At 39.1% G+C, this 16,850-nt stretch overlaps 1 protein-coding gene across 1 annotated transcript in view; it reads right to left on the bottom strand.

Annotated features, from left to right (window-relative positions):
* Nucleotides 1-2,200: 2,200 nt before the first annotated feature.
* Nucleotides 2,201-16,850, bottom strand: part of LOC132275004 (uncharacterized) — a 29,738-nt gene continuing 15,088 nt past the window's right edge. Inside the window, exon 2 of the mRNA XM_059776390.1 lies at nt 2,201-2,569. Within this exon, the coding sequence (XP_059632373.1) occupies nt 2,201-2,569 (369 nt within the window). The remainder of the gene's footprint in view (nt 2,570-16,850) is intronic.

Genomic DNA, 16,850 nt, shown 5'->3' with positions numbered 1-16,850 from the left:
GGTTCTGCTTTTTCGCGATGGTGTTACCTAACAAGATATCGAGGCTTTGAGCACTCGAGGATTGGTCCCTCGAGGCCCGATGGGCCTGGAGTGATGCCAGGGATTAAGGTGCTCGAGGGTTTGCTTCTCAAGGCTTAATGGGCCTGGAGGGATGCCCGGGCTTAGGGTGCTCGAGGGCTGGCTTCTCGAGGCTTGATGGGCCTAGAGTAATGCCAGGGCTTATGATGCTCGATGGTTAACTTCTCGAGGCTTGATGGGCCTGGGACGATGCCAGGGCTTAGGGTGCTCGAGGGTCAGCTTCTCGAGGCTTGATGGGCCTGGAGCGATGCCAGGGCTTAGAGTGCTCGAGGGTCAGCTTCTCGAGGCTTAATGGGCCTAAAGCGATGCCAGGGCTTAGATTGCTCGAGGGTCAGCTTCTCGAGGCTTAATAGGCCTGGAGCGATGCCAAGGCTTAAAGTGCTCGAGGGTCAACTTCTCGAGGCTTAATGGGCCTGAAGCAATGCCAGGGCTTAGTGTGCTCAAGGTTAAACTCTTGAGGCTTAATAGGCCTGGAGCAATACCAGGGCTTAATATGCTCGAGGGTTGGTCACCCAAGACTTTTGACTTTTCAAACCACTACAGGGGCTTGTTGACATGCCATGTCAGCTTTTAACAGGTGACACCAACAAAGGTCCACGGTTTCCATAAACTATTCGAGTCTTGAGAGCATAATGTCTATATTTGTCTCAGAATAGAGGATTTATTCCATTCTCGGATGTCACGAATTCTAAGACCACCACATTCTCTTGGCCTGCAGACCTCATCCCAAGCTACTTTAGCTCTAAACTTGTTCATCGCAGGACCTGTCCAAAGAAATCTTGAGAGAATTTGATTTATTCAAGCACATGTTTCTTCAAATTATCAATAAGAGCTTGGCAATCAGATAAAGTCAACCTGGTAGTAACGAGAGGTATTCCAAGATACTTGAATGCAAGAGTACCACAAGGAAACTGAAAGAGGTGACTATACAAAAATATAGTTGACTCTTTAGGGGATTAGGAATAAGGCCTAAAAGATTGGGGAAAGTGTCGAGGACAGTTTTAAGGATTTTTGCTGAGTTGATGTCTCTATTTCAAAACAATATTATAACCTCAACAACAAAAGAAATATGAGAGATTTGTAAAGCCTTGCACCTTCAGTGGTAGATGAAGCTAGGATTAGAGAAAGTCATAAGGTTTGTAATGGGTGATAGAGCATCCATTGTAATCACAAATAGTAGGTAGGGTATAATGGTAAATGAGATCCCCCTGCCTTGATCCCTTAGTACTCTTGAAAAAGCCACAGAGTTCTCCTTCAGTGGAAATACATAAACTCAAGTAGGTCAAAGATAGATTAAGCGTAGTACCATATATATATATATATATATATATATATATATATATATATATATATATATAGTTTTCCCTGCTGGCTATTTATAGATTAGTGATGCATGGCTACTCAGTTATTTATAGTGATGTACATCAATTAAGGCCACTTTGGTATGTGTGGTTAGAACATCTTCAATTATATGAATAAAATGTAATACTCTTCATTAAGGAACATGACTCTTATATAGTGAGTTTATCTGCTTCAAATTAAAGATTAAAACGACCTCGCAAAGTTAGAGTTGCAGAAAAATTAATAAATCATTCAGCTAAATGCATACATGATTAAAATTTTGAATAAAATGTAATAATAAATCATTCCGCTAAACGCATACATGATTAATGGAAGATATATTAGTGCAGCACAAAATCTCTTAAGTTTTTTTTAATGAAACTGAACAAATACTTGACAAAAAAATCAAATTGAGATATTTAAAATCCAAGGAAAAATATTGTTCATAAAAACATAATTCGAAAGGTGGTGGTGATATAGCCAATGGTGGAAATCAAATGTAACGACGCTCACCTTGTTCCGACACAATATTGTCCATTTTTGGTTCATCCCGACTAGAGACATCCTAGAGGGTCACCCATCCTAGGATTATGCACATGTAATTCGCCCAGTGTGGTAGCTTGCCAGTGCCTCGCACCTGCAAGTGCACACCCGCCCACATTAGGTCGCCACATGAAAGCAAGTAAAAGAACAGGGGATGTGTAAGCCACTTCAGTTCAGCTAGGAAGTAGATAATCTACAACTAATAAATTGCACTCTTACCTTCATAATCATGACCATGTTATTTTGTAAGGTCCAATTTTTTATGATATAGTTTCAATAACTGAGGAGTTTCCTCGTAACACATCACAAACTTCTTGAGGAACAAACTCTCGGTGTACTTCAACAATGTGGCTGCATTAATGGGTTTCTTAATCAAACCTTTTGACAACAAAACTTGAAGCACCGAACACCTGGAAATTATCCTCTTACCCAAGCTCATTGATAATAATATTGGATCACGAGCAATTAGGGAAGACTTCCAACCCATTGTGTTAACATAAAAATTTAGCACCGCCATTAACTTCTCCACAGATACCGTCATACACCACGAAAATCTTGTAAAAGCCAAGATTGTTTCTTCCTCAGACCAACCCCACTTCTCATAAACCTCCATCTTCCTTTTCCATGTTGATTTGCTCATTGTCGTAAATGCATAAACCGCCAAAACAAACAGTGACTTTGAAGGGGTTGAAACCCATTTTCTTAGCATCCTCCACTACCTCCTTGAATCTATCACGCTTTACAATCATGAGTGACCTAGGCTGATGAGTAAGTAAGTGCACAATATTGGAATCTAGCACACCCTGTTGTCTCAAAATTTCGGTGTTGGGGACTGTAATAGCACTATGATCACGCGATACCATCCCAGGGAATCATTTTTACTGAATCCATGGCTCTTGAACAAGTTGAGAACCGAATCTGGTTTTTCTAGGGTTTTGAAATTAACGCGTTTGGAAGCTGAAATGGCAGTTTCTGGACTCAACCCACATGAATTTATCAGGTAATTGACAATAAATGAGTGTTGATTTGTGGAAGTTGAGATGGATTTGAGAGATGAAGACAGTGGATGGATTTGAAGGGTATACAATTTAGGGATTGTTGAATCTAGAACACAAAAGAACGAACTTGTATTTTACTGCATAAATAAATCATTATTGGAGATGGAATGTGATGGACACTACAAGCGATATCTTAGGTGCTCTTGGACTTCAGGGTCGTGATGATGAGTTCACTTCGGTCGGAGCAAAAAGGTTAAGAATACATTAGAAAATAGAAATGCAAAATAATGAAACAAACAACAACGTTTGATATATATATATATAAGTTAAAAGGTAAGCATATAATAAGAAAGGAAGGCGTAGAATGTACAGGATACCCCCAAGTAGGGGGAATGAACAGAATAAAAACCAACAGGCAAAAACATCAACAAAAGCTAATGTACAACAGAATAAAAACCAAGAAGCAAAAACACCAACAAAAGCTAGCGTACACCAACAAAAGCTTTGTTCCTATCTTCTTCTTCTTCTTCTTTTTCGACATTGGTAGGGATGGCAATTTGCCCGCGGGGACGGGTACCAGCCCCATCCCGCCCCATTTCTAACGATTTTGGAGGACCGTTTAACTTATTTGGGCAGGACTGATTTTTATTAATAAAAATTCGTGTAAGTTCAGTGGGAGGTCACCCCGCCCAGCTCCGTTTAGGTAGATAATTACTAAATTAGCCTTATTTTATTAGTATATATAGTTAGCTCTAAAAACCTTAAGTCACATTCACTCACTTTCTCAACCGTTCTAGTGAACGGTAAAGCCCTACGAATTAAGAACGCTCATACCCTTGATTTTTACGTTAAATTATTAATTGCCCATTTTTTTTGATTTTTTTTTCAATAGTTATATAATTGTATTTAAGAAAAAAAAAAATTTAAAAAAAGGAGGAGAAATTTTGGAACTAAACGGGGCGGGGCGGCTGTCTGCGGGGGTAAAAAAGTTATGCGGTTTTGGGCAGGGACAGGGTGGGAGTTTCTAAACGATTGTGGGGCGAAGGAGGGTACACTTGCCCAAAACTGCCCCCGTTGCCATCCCTAGGTCTTGGTAGTCGGTTCAACTTTTGAGGATATTCATGTATTAGTATAGTTAGGGTAAAGTACAAAAAAAAAACTCCCTGAATTATGTCAAAATTTACAAATAACTCCCTTGAAGTTGTGATGTTCCCAATTTTTCTGTATTTTTCATTTTTCCGGAATTTTGTTGATGCAAGGGCATTTCGGTCTTTTCATGTGTTGCGTGTGGGATTGTGGTTGGGTCCAATTGAATCTTGTGCATTTTAATTTGCATGAGTTATATGGTATTTGGAAATGGTGTAATTATGTGTGTGGTGTGGAATAAAGAAAAAGAGAAAAGAAAGTGGTGGTGGGACCCACCACTAATGTAAATGTGTGGTTAGAGACCATTTCTTGGTCTCTCTATTCTTTCTCCTCGTATCACTTTCTCTCTCTCAATTTTTCACTCCATTTTCTTTTCTTTTTCAAGCCAATCTTTGAGACAAGATCTCTCTCTCATTTCTAATTGGATTAAGGTACCGTTTGAGGCAAAACGAAGAGCACGACGAGCTCTACGCACTAGTACCAGCAATTTCAGACTTTGAGCACCCTTTGGATTTCGAATTTGAGAACCCATTTTCAAAGGTTTTGTTCACTTTTGAGGTAAGGGCTCTTAATCCACTTCTTTCTTGTCCCATTATGAATTACATCTCTCTTATGTGCTAACATGCTTTATTTGAGAATTAATTGTGTTAATGATCATATCAGATGTTATCTAGAGAAATATATGTTTGTGTACATGAGTTGTTTTATGTGAAAAGCATGCTTAGATGTATTTGTTGTGTTTAATATGTTGATGACCTATCTAGAAATGTTGAACATAATATATGCTCGATTGGATGTTGTAATTCTTTAAATGCCATAATATTGGAAACATGGAACATATATACATGCATGTACCATCGGGTTGCATAAAACGGGAGAAATTTATTCTTGAAACATGAAAATGGGGAATTTCAGGGAAGTGTTTTGATGAAATGATTTTATGCAAACCCGGTCGCTGCGGGGTTACCAACGGGCCGAAAGTTAATATATCCTAGAGGGGACTAGGGAGTCGCCTTAGCGTGGTTGAGCTAGCTGGACCCCATAATGACGCTGCGGGGTTTCCAAGGGTCAGGGACATTAGCCAATCCTCCTCTCGTGTCGCGGCGGGGTTACCAAAGGGCGGGCTGTATTAATGGGGAGTGACATTTGCATGCATTGCATTTCACTACATTGCATTGATTATACTTGGATTTGACTTGTATGTTGTATTGATCCCCTATGTTGCATGATCCCTATTTCCCATTGGCCTATGCTTTGTTTGGATTCACAAGGACATAAGATGTGTGTCTTAAGTGTCACCTGCTGAGCTTTATGCTCACCCTACTATATATATATTTTTTTCAGGTCTTGGGAAAGAACCGGTGGACGATAATCCACCTCAAGCTTAAAAGAGATGTTAGAACATTATTTTTGTTCCTTTTGTATTAGGCCACCTTCTTGTATATGTCTATTTTTGGAAATGTAATTAAAGTTGTTCAAACGGCCTTGTAAATTAAGAATGGAACTTACCTTGTTGATGTAATTGGAGTGTTAGAAGTATTGTATATACATAATTCTATGTATTTCAATCAATGGTGTTGTAATATGATCACGGGTTAGTTTGTTCGTTTCTAATCATAGAATGACTCATGATTGACATTTTATATTGAGCTCGAATCATTCCCGGGTATTCTTTTCAGTTTCTCCCCCATTTTCATAGCACAGCAGTTAAGTATCAGATTCAAGTCTCGGGATCTCCATTTCGGTGGACCGAAATAGTGCATCAGTCGACCGAAATAGAATTTTTCACTCTCAGGATCTCACTTCAGTCGACCGAAATGAGGTTCGGTCAACCAAAGCAATTTTGCTGCTCTCGGTATCTACCCTTCGGTCGATCGAAATAGAATTTCGGACGACCGAAGCTCCACTTCGGTCGACCAAAATGAAGCTGAATGTTGTTGCTCCATTCTTCTCTTCGGGTATTCATCACTTCGTACATTCTAAATGTCCATGATCTTGTTTAGAAGTTTGATCCTAGTGGAATGATGACATTTTGACTCTCGAAATGATAGGTTCGGCGTTGACGACCCCAAGCTTGAGTAAGGACCCGTGTAACGGTCCGGGCCTCCGGGTTTAGGTTGTTAGAATTAATGGTATCAGAACGATGGTTTGAAAACCTTTAGGATGACGGGTAGAGGCCTGCATGGGGTGTTGATTGCATTGTTTATGTGACTACTTGCTACATGTTTATTTACTTGAGCAAGCATACTTAACTACTTATGTGCTTATGTACTTAAATGTTTATGTTAAACTGTTTCTTGTATAGTTTTGCATGCTTAGTGTTGTTACGACATCATTTCATGTTGAGTCAATCTCAGTGGACCTTGGTGTCGTGTTTTGAGTCGTTTTCTCGTTTTATAGCACGATGTCACGATGTGAGGAAGCAAGGGGAATGGGCACTAGGCTAGCAAGGGGTGATGTTGGCAAGAGCTCTAGCTCCAATCCGGAGGAGCTAAATGATGAGGACACACTTCTTAGGGACTTGATTCCCCCAAGAGTTGTTCCCATAAGGAGAGAGCATGTTGAAGCACCTGTAGAAGTGGGTGAAGGTTCTGTGGCACTGGAGTTGAATCGTTTATTACAAAATGCCTTGAGGGCAACGATTGCTGCTCAATCGCAGTTGGCACCACAACCTATAGTTCAAGTTGAGGAGACACCAGCTCAAAAGCATCTCAAGATCATAAAAGGGTTTTCTCAGTTGATGCCAGTTATGTTTGAGGGCGGTGCAGATCCAATGGTAGCGGATGACTAATTAGATCAAGTGGAGACTCAACTAATTTCAATAGATGTGACGGAGGATCATTTGAAGATCATCCTAGCTACTTACAAATTTAATAAGAATGCCAAACTATGGTAGAAGTCGGTTACGAGCCTGCACAAGGTGGAGAAGATGAGTTGGAATAAGTTCAAGGAATTGTTTTATGAAAAGTACTTTCCGCTTTGCAAAAGATGCGAGTTACAAGACCAGTTTCATGACCTTATTTAAGGAAGCATGTCAGTGGCGGAATATGAGAACAAGTTCACCTCACTCTTCCGTTTTGCTCCAAAAATGGTGAGATATGAAGCTAACAAGACTAGGAAGCTTGTTTCCGGTCTTAATGATCAGATGAGGCCGTTGATCACGGCACAGTTCATTAGGGTTTACTTTGAAGCGGTGGAAAGGGCATTGATGTTGGAGGCCGATAATAAAGAGAAGGACGGAAAAAGAGAACAATTGAAGCAAAAGAGAGGTGTAGGGCCATCTTCGGAGGGATCTTCTTGGAAGAGGAACAAGAGTGGTTCTTCTCACTTTCAGGGGCAACAGTCTACACGATCTGCTCCTACCACTCCTATGCCAGCTGGATCTGATAAGAGTGGAGTTATTTGTCACTTATGTCAGCAGCCTGGACACTACAAGTCTAGTTGTCCCATGAGATCGTCTTCAGTTTCTTCAGCTCCAAGGACTTGCTATGGGTGTGGCCAGCAGGGTTATTTTGATTTGGGACTGTCCTAGTCAAGGAGCAGGCACCGGTAGTGGCAGAGGGTCACGACAGAGGCCGTCTCAGTCGGCCACAGTTCAGTCAGGTTTTAGACCACCGCCACTACCTCAGTCTGTTATGTCTTCTCAAGGCTTACCTGTTAAGAGGGATGCTCCTATTGGGTCGGTGCAGTAGTCTGGTGTTCAGGGTGGCAGTTCTCAGGCACAGGCACCACAGGGACGTGTCTTTGCACTTGCACCGGCTAATGCATCTTCTAGACTGTCAGTTCTTCGAGGTATCTTTCCAGTGCTTGGTTTTTGGACTCGTATTCTCTTTGACTCTGGTGCATCTCATTCTTTCATTTCTTCATCATTTGCATTTGCATCGAGGTTAGAGATTGGTTTCCTGGAATGGGCGTTATCGGTTGATACGCCAATTGGAGTTTCAGTGTCTTTGAACCGAGTTGTGAGGGATTGTTCCATTGTGATAGTCAGACGGACATTTGTATTTAACCTTATTCTCCTGGAGATGACTAGCTTTGATGTCATTCTCGGGATGGATTGGTTAGCATTCTTTCATGCCACGATTGATTGTTTCAGAGGAAGAGTCACAGTTTGTACTCCTGAGGGAGACTGTTTCTTTTTCATGGGAGATCGGAGTGATTCCCAACCTTCATCATTGTATGGAATTTTTGGAAAGGGACGTAGTGATTACTTCTTGGCTAGTCTTCTAGCCGAAGAACATGATGTTGTGGGAGAAGATTATCCGGCGATTGTTCGTGATTTTCTAGACGTGTTTCCAGAAGATTAGACAGAGTTGCCTCTACATCGGGAAGTAGAGTTCACTATTGACTTAATGCCTGGTACCGTGCCGATTTTTATGGCACCGTATCATATGGCACCAGTTGAATTGGAAGAGTTGAAAAGACAGCTTGATGGTTTGAGGATGAAAGGTTTAATCCGACCAAGTGTGTCACCGTGGGGCGCATTGATCTTGTTTGCTAAGAAGAAAGATGGTTCTTTAAGGTTGTGCATTGATTATTGGAAGTTGAATCATGCCACCATCAAGAACAAGTATCCTTTGCCAAGGATAGATGATCCATTTGATCAGTTGAGGGGAGCCAGTTATTTCTCGAAGATTGACCTGAGGTCAGTCTATTATCAATTGCGGGTTAGGGATGAAGATATCCCGAAAACAGCGTTCCGTACATGGTATGGACATTATGAGTTCCTTGTTATGCTTTTTGGCTTGACTAATGCGCCAACAGTATTCATAGACTTAATGAACCGCGTCTTTCACGATTACTTGGACCAGTTTGTGGTAGTATTCGTGGATGAAATTCTTGTGCACTCACAGACTCGGGAAGAGCACGAGGTCCATTTGAGTACTATTCTACAAATTTTGTGAGAACACCAATTGTATGCCAAATATGAGAAGTGTGAGTTTTGGCTACAAAAGGTGAAGTTTTTGGGACATGTTGTTTCAGAAGGTGGAGTATCGGTTGATCCATCAAAGATTGAAGTTGTTTTGAATTAGGAGTAACCCAAGAATGTGTTTGAGATCCGCAATTTTCTTGGTGTAGCGGGTTATTACCAGAGATTTGTGAAAGATTTCTCCCGTTTGGTAGTGTCTATGACCCGTTTGACTCGGAAAAGGATCAAGTTTGTCTGGAATGAAGCATGCGAGTCATCTTTTCAAGAATTGAAGACAAAGTTGACTATGCCTCCAGTGTTGGTGTTACCTGAGCGTAGCTTGGGTTATGTGATCTATTGTAATGCTTCACGTGATGGTTTGGGATGTGTGTTGATGCAAGGTGGTAGAGTAGTGGCTTATAGGTCTCGACAGTTAAAGACTCATGAGTACAACTACCCTACTCATGATCTGGAGTTAATGGCAGTCGTGTTTACTTTGAAGTGTTGGAGACACTATTTGTATGGTGAGAGATTCGAGGTGTTCTCGGATCATAAAAGTCTCAAGTACCTTTTCTATCAAAAGAACTTGAACAACAGGCAGAGACGACGGGTTGAGTACTTAGAGGATTACAATTTTGACTTGCAGTATCATCCGGGCCAGGCGAATGTGGTAGCTGATGCCTTAAGCCGGAAATCTCATGAAACCTTGGCTAGTTTAGCCATTCGGAAGTGAAAAATGCTTAATGATCTGGCAGAGATGGGATTGCAGTGTTTTGATGATGAGGTTGGTAGTGAGTCGGCATTCTTATTTAGTCTTGTGGCTCAACCTACTCTTGTTGTACGAGTGATTGAGTCACAAAGACAGGATCCAAATTTAGATGCCGTTCACGCTTTGATCTCCAGTGGTGAGACAGTGAAAGATTGGACCTTGCATGAAGATGGAGGTCTACGGTTTAAGGGTTTGTAGGTGGTTTCCACAGGTTATCGTGAGGACATCTTAAGGGAGTTTCATACTTCCCGCTTTGCAGTTCATCCAGGTGGTACCAAGATGTATCACAATTTGAGACATCAGTATTGGTGGAACGGGATGAAGAAAGATGTTACACAGTTTGTGGCTAAGTGCCTTACCTGTCAGCAGGTGAAGGCCGAGCATCAGAGACCAGCAGGGTTGTTGCAACCATTGCCTGTAGAGTAGTGGAAATGGGAACAGATCGCTATGGATTTTGTGACAGGTCTTCCAAGGTCACGGAGAGGCAATGAGGCCGTATGGGTCATCATTGACAGATTGACCAAGACGGTTCACTTTTGCCTATTAAGGCAACAGTGATAACCAATCCATCTCAAGTATCACGTCATACGTGTGTATGTCCAGGACCAAAAGATTTGTTAGAAATCTGAGTCTACCAATATCTAGTGTCACAGGCCCATCCTCCTATGAAAAATGGCTGTATCGCCCAAAAAGGTGCAGAAATACCCTGAGGACTATTGCATACATGTGTCACCAACCTAATTCCCAACTGTTCTGAATACTCCGTAATGCAAAACACGTAAAGTAACCAAAAATACTCCGAAATCTACTCAGAGTTAGAACATCGCTCTATTTTGAGAATCTTCCTTCTATACCAAACCTACAATATTGACTGACTCAAGTTCTCTTATAAACTTCTTAATAAGCAATCTGTCTCCACACCATGTATTAACAAGCAATTATTTGCTTGCCTGTTCCACAAACCCCAATTACTCCACTGAGATAATCATCTATTAATGCAACATAATCACCCAAATAAAGTTTAATAAAACCATATATATAACCAAAATGCTATCACACAACACAAAAAAGATAGCCAAAACCGCCAGTTCACTTTATTAAGAACTTTTCCAAACCATAAACTGTCAAACGAATAAGCATAAAATATTCTTTAACAGAATCCTAATGTACGTGATTAAATCCGTACTACATTCCTACTAATACCTCCTCCACTACTAGTAATTAAAAGTACTCTTAAAAGAGCAGTCATCCTTGAACTCCAGTGCCCTCCATCTCGGATGCCCCGGTATCTCCTCCATCCTGATCTTCTTCGGGGTTTTCCTTTCCACTTGTCTCAGCTTCGAGCACCACCGAAGTTGTGTTAGGTCCACAGTTTGGTGGCCAATCCCGCACACAAGAAACTTTCCTTGACTTGTACTCCGAAGCAACACCTATTGGAATCAACTCCTTGGTCTCCAATTTCGCCTTCTTGATCGGCCTTCGTAAGGGAATTACCGAAGTAACCTTCCTCGGCCTTGGGCCCTTCTTTGCTTTCATCGCGGCCCTCATCCTCCTCCTAGTGCCAAACATTCTGCAATTACAGAATAAACTTGACATCAGTAACCTCTAAACGAACCGTAGAGGAATATGACGAATCCTAAACTTAAGCTCTAATCAAGAGGAAACACTACGCGGAAGACTTAATACGAAACATCCTAGAGACACTTGAACCTGGAGTGCTCTGATACCAACTGTGATACCTCTCGGATCCAAGACACAGGTTGATCAGGCCCAGGCCCAAACCCGAGGGAATATCAAACAATTAAAGTATTTTAAAGCGAACACAGATGACAAAAATAAACAATAAAGATAGAATAAAGCTGAAAGAAATAATAATAATAAAACCCTCCATGTCAAACTGAATAATAAAACTCCAATCCTCCAAAACTTCAAGGTTACAACTTGGGAATCCACTAGAGGACCCCTAACCAAAACTTCAACTGAAACTGAAAACTGAAAATAGATAATGCTAGAAACATCGAGAAAAGTCCTATGTAATCAGATGAATGTGAGACTGTTCTCGACAAGCACGATCAAACTCTAAGACTAGAACCGTCCGGTACCTGAAATGAATAATAAAGAGTGGGTCAGACCCACGAGCAAGTTCTAATCTAACTGTAATCCATAATGTCACCCGATACGCAGATACACCGTAGACACCTCACAATATCTATCTAGTCCATACATATAAATATATCCACACTAAGGGACATTCACTGGTCTATAATAGGGGTCTCAACCTGAATAGAAGGTAACATGCGAATACGCACCCAAATGTGGGCATGAGTACCTAGACCTAACAGGGTACACCTCAACATATTATAACCAGCTACGCATCCACCGCATATACGCACCATAACCAATGAGTCTGAGACTCAAGCTCAGTTCGTGGCACCATAAACATATATATAAAATCCATACAAATCCAGGGTATGTAGTTCACATATTTAATAAACTGACATACAACAAACCAACTAGTTAGTCACTCAACTTATTCAGTTGATATGACTTAACTACCATCCGTTAATCCAGGAAGTCATCCAACTTGGTTACAGCTGATCTGACTTAGTCACAATTAGGATTCGATATCTTTCAATCCATTCCATTAATCCATTAGGTTAAATTTAGGCATTTTGAGCTAAACCGTCCCTAGTATGTCACCGTCCCATACCGGTACACACAATCCTCCATATCCATGTAAATTACAACATATATAACCGTTTAATAATTTACAGACCCAAAACCACCATCCAAATAATTGCAGAAAAATATTTAAAGTTTCAGCAATTTAAATCCAAGCATTTAACCATATAGTTGCAGGAAACGATTTAAAAATTCAGCAACTAGCCTCTCGAGCATGCATAGATCAAAATTAATAATTAAATGACCTTATCATGCATTTTAAAACAAGTTTTATAAACACATTACATTCCATCAAATTGATGAAATTTAATTCAACAATTAATTTAACCTCCATTTGTTAACAACATAGGAAGTGCCTTAATTTTTACACTGTTTGTCCCGACAATTTAGAATTAAACTTTAATCAATCTAGGGCCTTAATAACACTCAAAATTCATTCCTTAATCCCTCTGTAAAGTTCCAGATTCACTTAAATAGTCTCCATGCTCCAACAGTGTTAAATAGTACGTAGAAAACTGAAAAAAAAATAACAAAAAAAAAACAAAATTGAAGATGGAGCCTGCTCCAAATTTTGGGAGCAGGCTCTTTCAGCCTAGAGCCGGCTCTACTTGTTGTGGGAGCCGGCTTCCACATCCATGGAGCCGGCTCTCACCTCCTTTGAGAGCCTCTGTCCTCGTTCTGCTTCGTTTCAGTCCGTCTGCTCCCTCTCTGATTAATTCCTACCACTTTGTTGGTTTCTAAAACTAATCTTAGGAGTCTTAATTTAGTCTAGAAGCATCCCCAAGGTTGTTTACAATAAATTTGAAAACAATTACAAGGTTTAAACAAAGCCATTTAAACTAGCATTGTTGAAGAACAACTCTGAAACTAATTTGCAACATCAGTTCTATCCCAACCCCTCTTTTCTTCCTCTAATTTAAATTTGAAGGTCTTAAATTACATCTAGTATCCATTCAAACCTTGGTTGATTTCAGTAAGATCAAAAATAAAAATTAGAACAGTGGGACGTTATGCCAAAACAAAGAATAGAACACATACATGACAGAATGGTTTTACAGATAAATTTTCACGGTTAAAAGATCCTCAAGTAAACATATATAAATCATGCATGGTTCAGTTAATGGCCAATTAATCCCCTAGAGGTTATCTAGGTGCGCAGAACACAAGCCAGAGGGAAGGAGGAAGATAAGAACTTGCCTATACAGTTTTATAAACAAAACCTTGTCGCCGTTGTTCTAAGCTTTCCGGCAACCACTGACTACCTTCTAGCCTCCTCTGGTTCTAATCTAATCCACCAAAATCCTCCTTTGGTCCTCTCTGTTCTTCTCCTTGACAGACCGTTACGATGCTCTGTTCTCTCAACTTCTCTCTTTACAGAACCAAGACTTGTTTTTCTCCAAACCTTTAACCAACGAAAGCACTATATTTATAGACGTACAACCCTAAACCCTAATCCTTGTTTAATTAGAGCCACAGCCCTAACATAAACCTTGGTCGGCCCATATAAAAAACCTACGTCTAAAGTGTCGGCATTATAAACGTACTTAAGTTAATAACCTAAAACTATCATTACAAAAATAAAATAAAATAGTGAATGCACAAAAACATAATATCATTAACAATTCAACTCAAATACCATTTAATAAACCCAACCAATCAATTAATCAATTTAAACACACCAAATAAATAAACAAAGGCAAGAAATCAATTAAACAACCAGAATAACCAATTAAACAAATAATTAATAATTAAACAAATAAAAATCCAATAAAATAATAAATAAAACTACCGAGACTATCCTTTTAAAAATTAGGAGTATTACAGAGTCGCCCTAGCGTGGTTGAGCTAGCTGGACCCCATAATGACGCCGCGGGGTTACCAAGGGTCAGGGACACTAGCCAATCCTCCTCTCGTGTTGCGGCGGGGTTACCAAAGGGCGGGCTGTATTAACAATTGGAAAGTGATGGTTTTGAAGGATGAAAATGGGGAGTGACATTTGCATGCATTACATTTCACTACATCGCATTGATTATACTTGGATTTGACTTGTATGTTGTATTGATCCCCTATGTTGCATGATCCCTATTTCCCATTGGCCTATGCTTTGTTTGGATTCACAAGGACATAAGATATGTGTTTTAAGTGTCACCTGCTGAGCTTTATGCTCACCCTACTATATATATTTTTTTTTCAGGTCTTGGGAAAGAACCGGTGGACGATAATCCACCTCAAGCTTAAAAGAGATGTTAGAAGATTATTTTTGTTCCTTTTGTATTAGGCCACCTTCTTGTATATGTATAGTTTTGGAAATGTAATTAAAGTTGTTCAAACGGCCTTGTAAATTAAGAATGGAACTTACCTTGTTGATGTAATTGGAGTGTTGGAAGTATTGTATATACATAATTCTATGTATTTCAATCAATGGTGTTGTAATGTGATCACGGGTTAGTTTGTTTGTTTCTAATCATAGAATGACTCATGATTGACATTTTATATTGAGCTCGAATCATTCCCGGGTATTCTTTTCAGTTTCTCCCCTATTTTCATAGCACAACAGTTGAGTATCAGATTCAAGTCTCGGGATCTCCATTTCGGTCGACCGAAATGGTGCATCGGTCGACCGAAATAGAATTCTTCACTCTCAGGATCTCACTTCGATAGACCGAAATGAGGTTCGGTCGACCGAAGCAATTTTGCTGCTCTCGGTATCTACCCTTCGGTCGACCGAAATAGAATTTCGGACAACCGAAGCTCAGGAGCTCATTTCGGACGACCGAAGCTCCACTTCGGTCGACCGAAATGAAGCTGAATGTTGTTGCTCCGTTCTTCTCTTCGGGTATTCATCACTTCGTACGTTCTAAATGTTCATGATCTTGTTTAGAAGTTTGATCCTAGTGGAATGATGACATTTCGACTCTCGAAATGATAGGTTCGGCGTTGACGACCCCGGGTTCGAGTAAGGACCCGTGTAGCGGTCCGGGCCTCCGGGTTCGGGTCGTTACAGAAGTATATTTTATGCTTACAACCCCTTGAACTATCACATTTAGTTACAAAATGCTCCAATGCTTGGACTATATTTTATTAAATGATCATAATGTCATTTTTTATTGAATCACACTTAATTTATTTTTTTCTTATTGAAATAAATTATGAAAAAAAAAAAATCATACTAATTTGATGATATATTCTTCATTAAATTTGCATAATATTGCTTTTAATTTTTTTTAATTCAATTTTTAAATAAAAACTTAATTTTTAAAACAATTTAAGTAATTTCTTAATTTTTAATAAATTTATTGCATAAAAAAGATGGTATTTTTTATTTAAGTATTTATGAATTTTTCATGAATATATTGCAAGTAAAAGAAGGTATTTTTATGGTATAAAAGTTTATAGTGAGTATAAAAACCTTTATTATAAATAATCAAGTTTTAATAATAAGTTAATTTCTAAAAAAACATTCTTGTGCTTTTATTGGACTTTCGAAATATGGACTTGGGATGGCCAGACTATCCTTATGACGTCACTCTTTATTAAAATATATGACGTCACTCTATATAAAAATATATAATTATGATGAGTGGTATTCTCTTATGCTTTATGAGCATATTCCCGAATCTAATGCTCTAATCAATTATATAGCCCTATGACGTCACTCTTTATAAAAATATACATTGGTACTTCAGTAATTTATCAAAGTAACGTGAGAATATTTCGGTAAATTAGACAGGTCTGTTAATGCATTTGATTGTCCGTTACTAATAAGAGAGGTCTGCTTAGGTTAGTTTCATTTTTAAGGAATGTCTGAATAATTTCCTAAACCATGAGAGAGTTTTATGTAATTATGACCAATCATAAAAAAAAAATATGTATTATAAGATAACAATAGAGGGGACAACAACCTAAGCGTCCAATTTCATTCATGATTGGAATTTCTTATACATGAAAACAAGTACAAAAATCCAAGCGTATATTTTATTTGATGAGTGGAATTCTTATACATGAAAACAAGTACAATAATTTGATTCTAACGCCAATATAAATATAAATATAAAGAAGAAGAAGGAAAGAAGCAAGGAAAGTACAAGTTGAAAGAAGGTTAAAGAGACTACATAACGATGTAGAACTTTTGAACTTGAATTATATTCTGATAATAATATAGATCTTAGCTCATTGTTTATTCTAACTCCTTCTCCTGGTTGTGTCTTCTTGTTCTATATTCTTCTTCTTCCTCTTATCCACCCGCATAACTGTTTATAATATTAATTAATAGTTGTTGTTAGTGTCCGTTATGGTCTAGGGATTAAAGTGAATATATTAATGATCCATATACACTAGCAGATATTTATTCTGTCACCTCTCCTAACAAATTTTATATGAATTT

This window comes from Cornus florida, unplaced genomic scaffold (assembly GCF_030987335.1).
Source record: "Cornus florida cultivar Cherokee Brave unplaced genomic scaffold, ASM3098733v1 CherokeeBrave_3.0.0_Hap2_Chr01, whole genome shotgun sequence".
Taxonomy (NCBI): domain Eukaryota; kingdom Viridiplantae; phylum Streptophyta; class Magnoliopsida; order Cornales; family Cornaceae; genus Cornus; species Cornus florida.
Note: the sequence above shows the minus strand (reverse complement) of the source record. Positions and strands in the feature narration are given on the sequence as shown.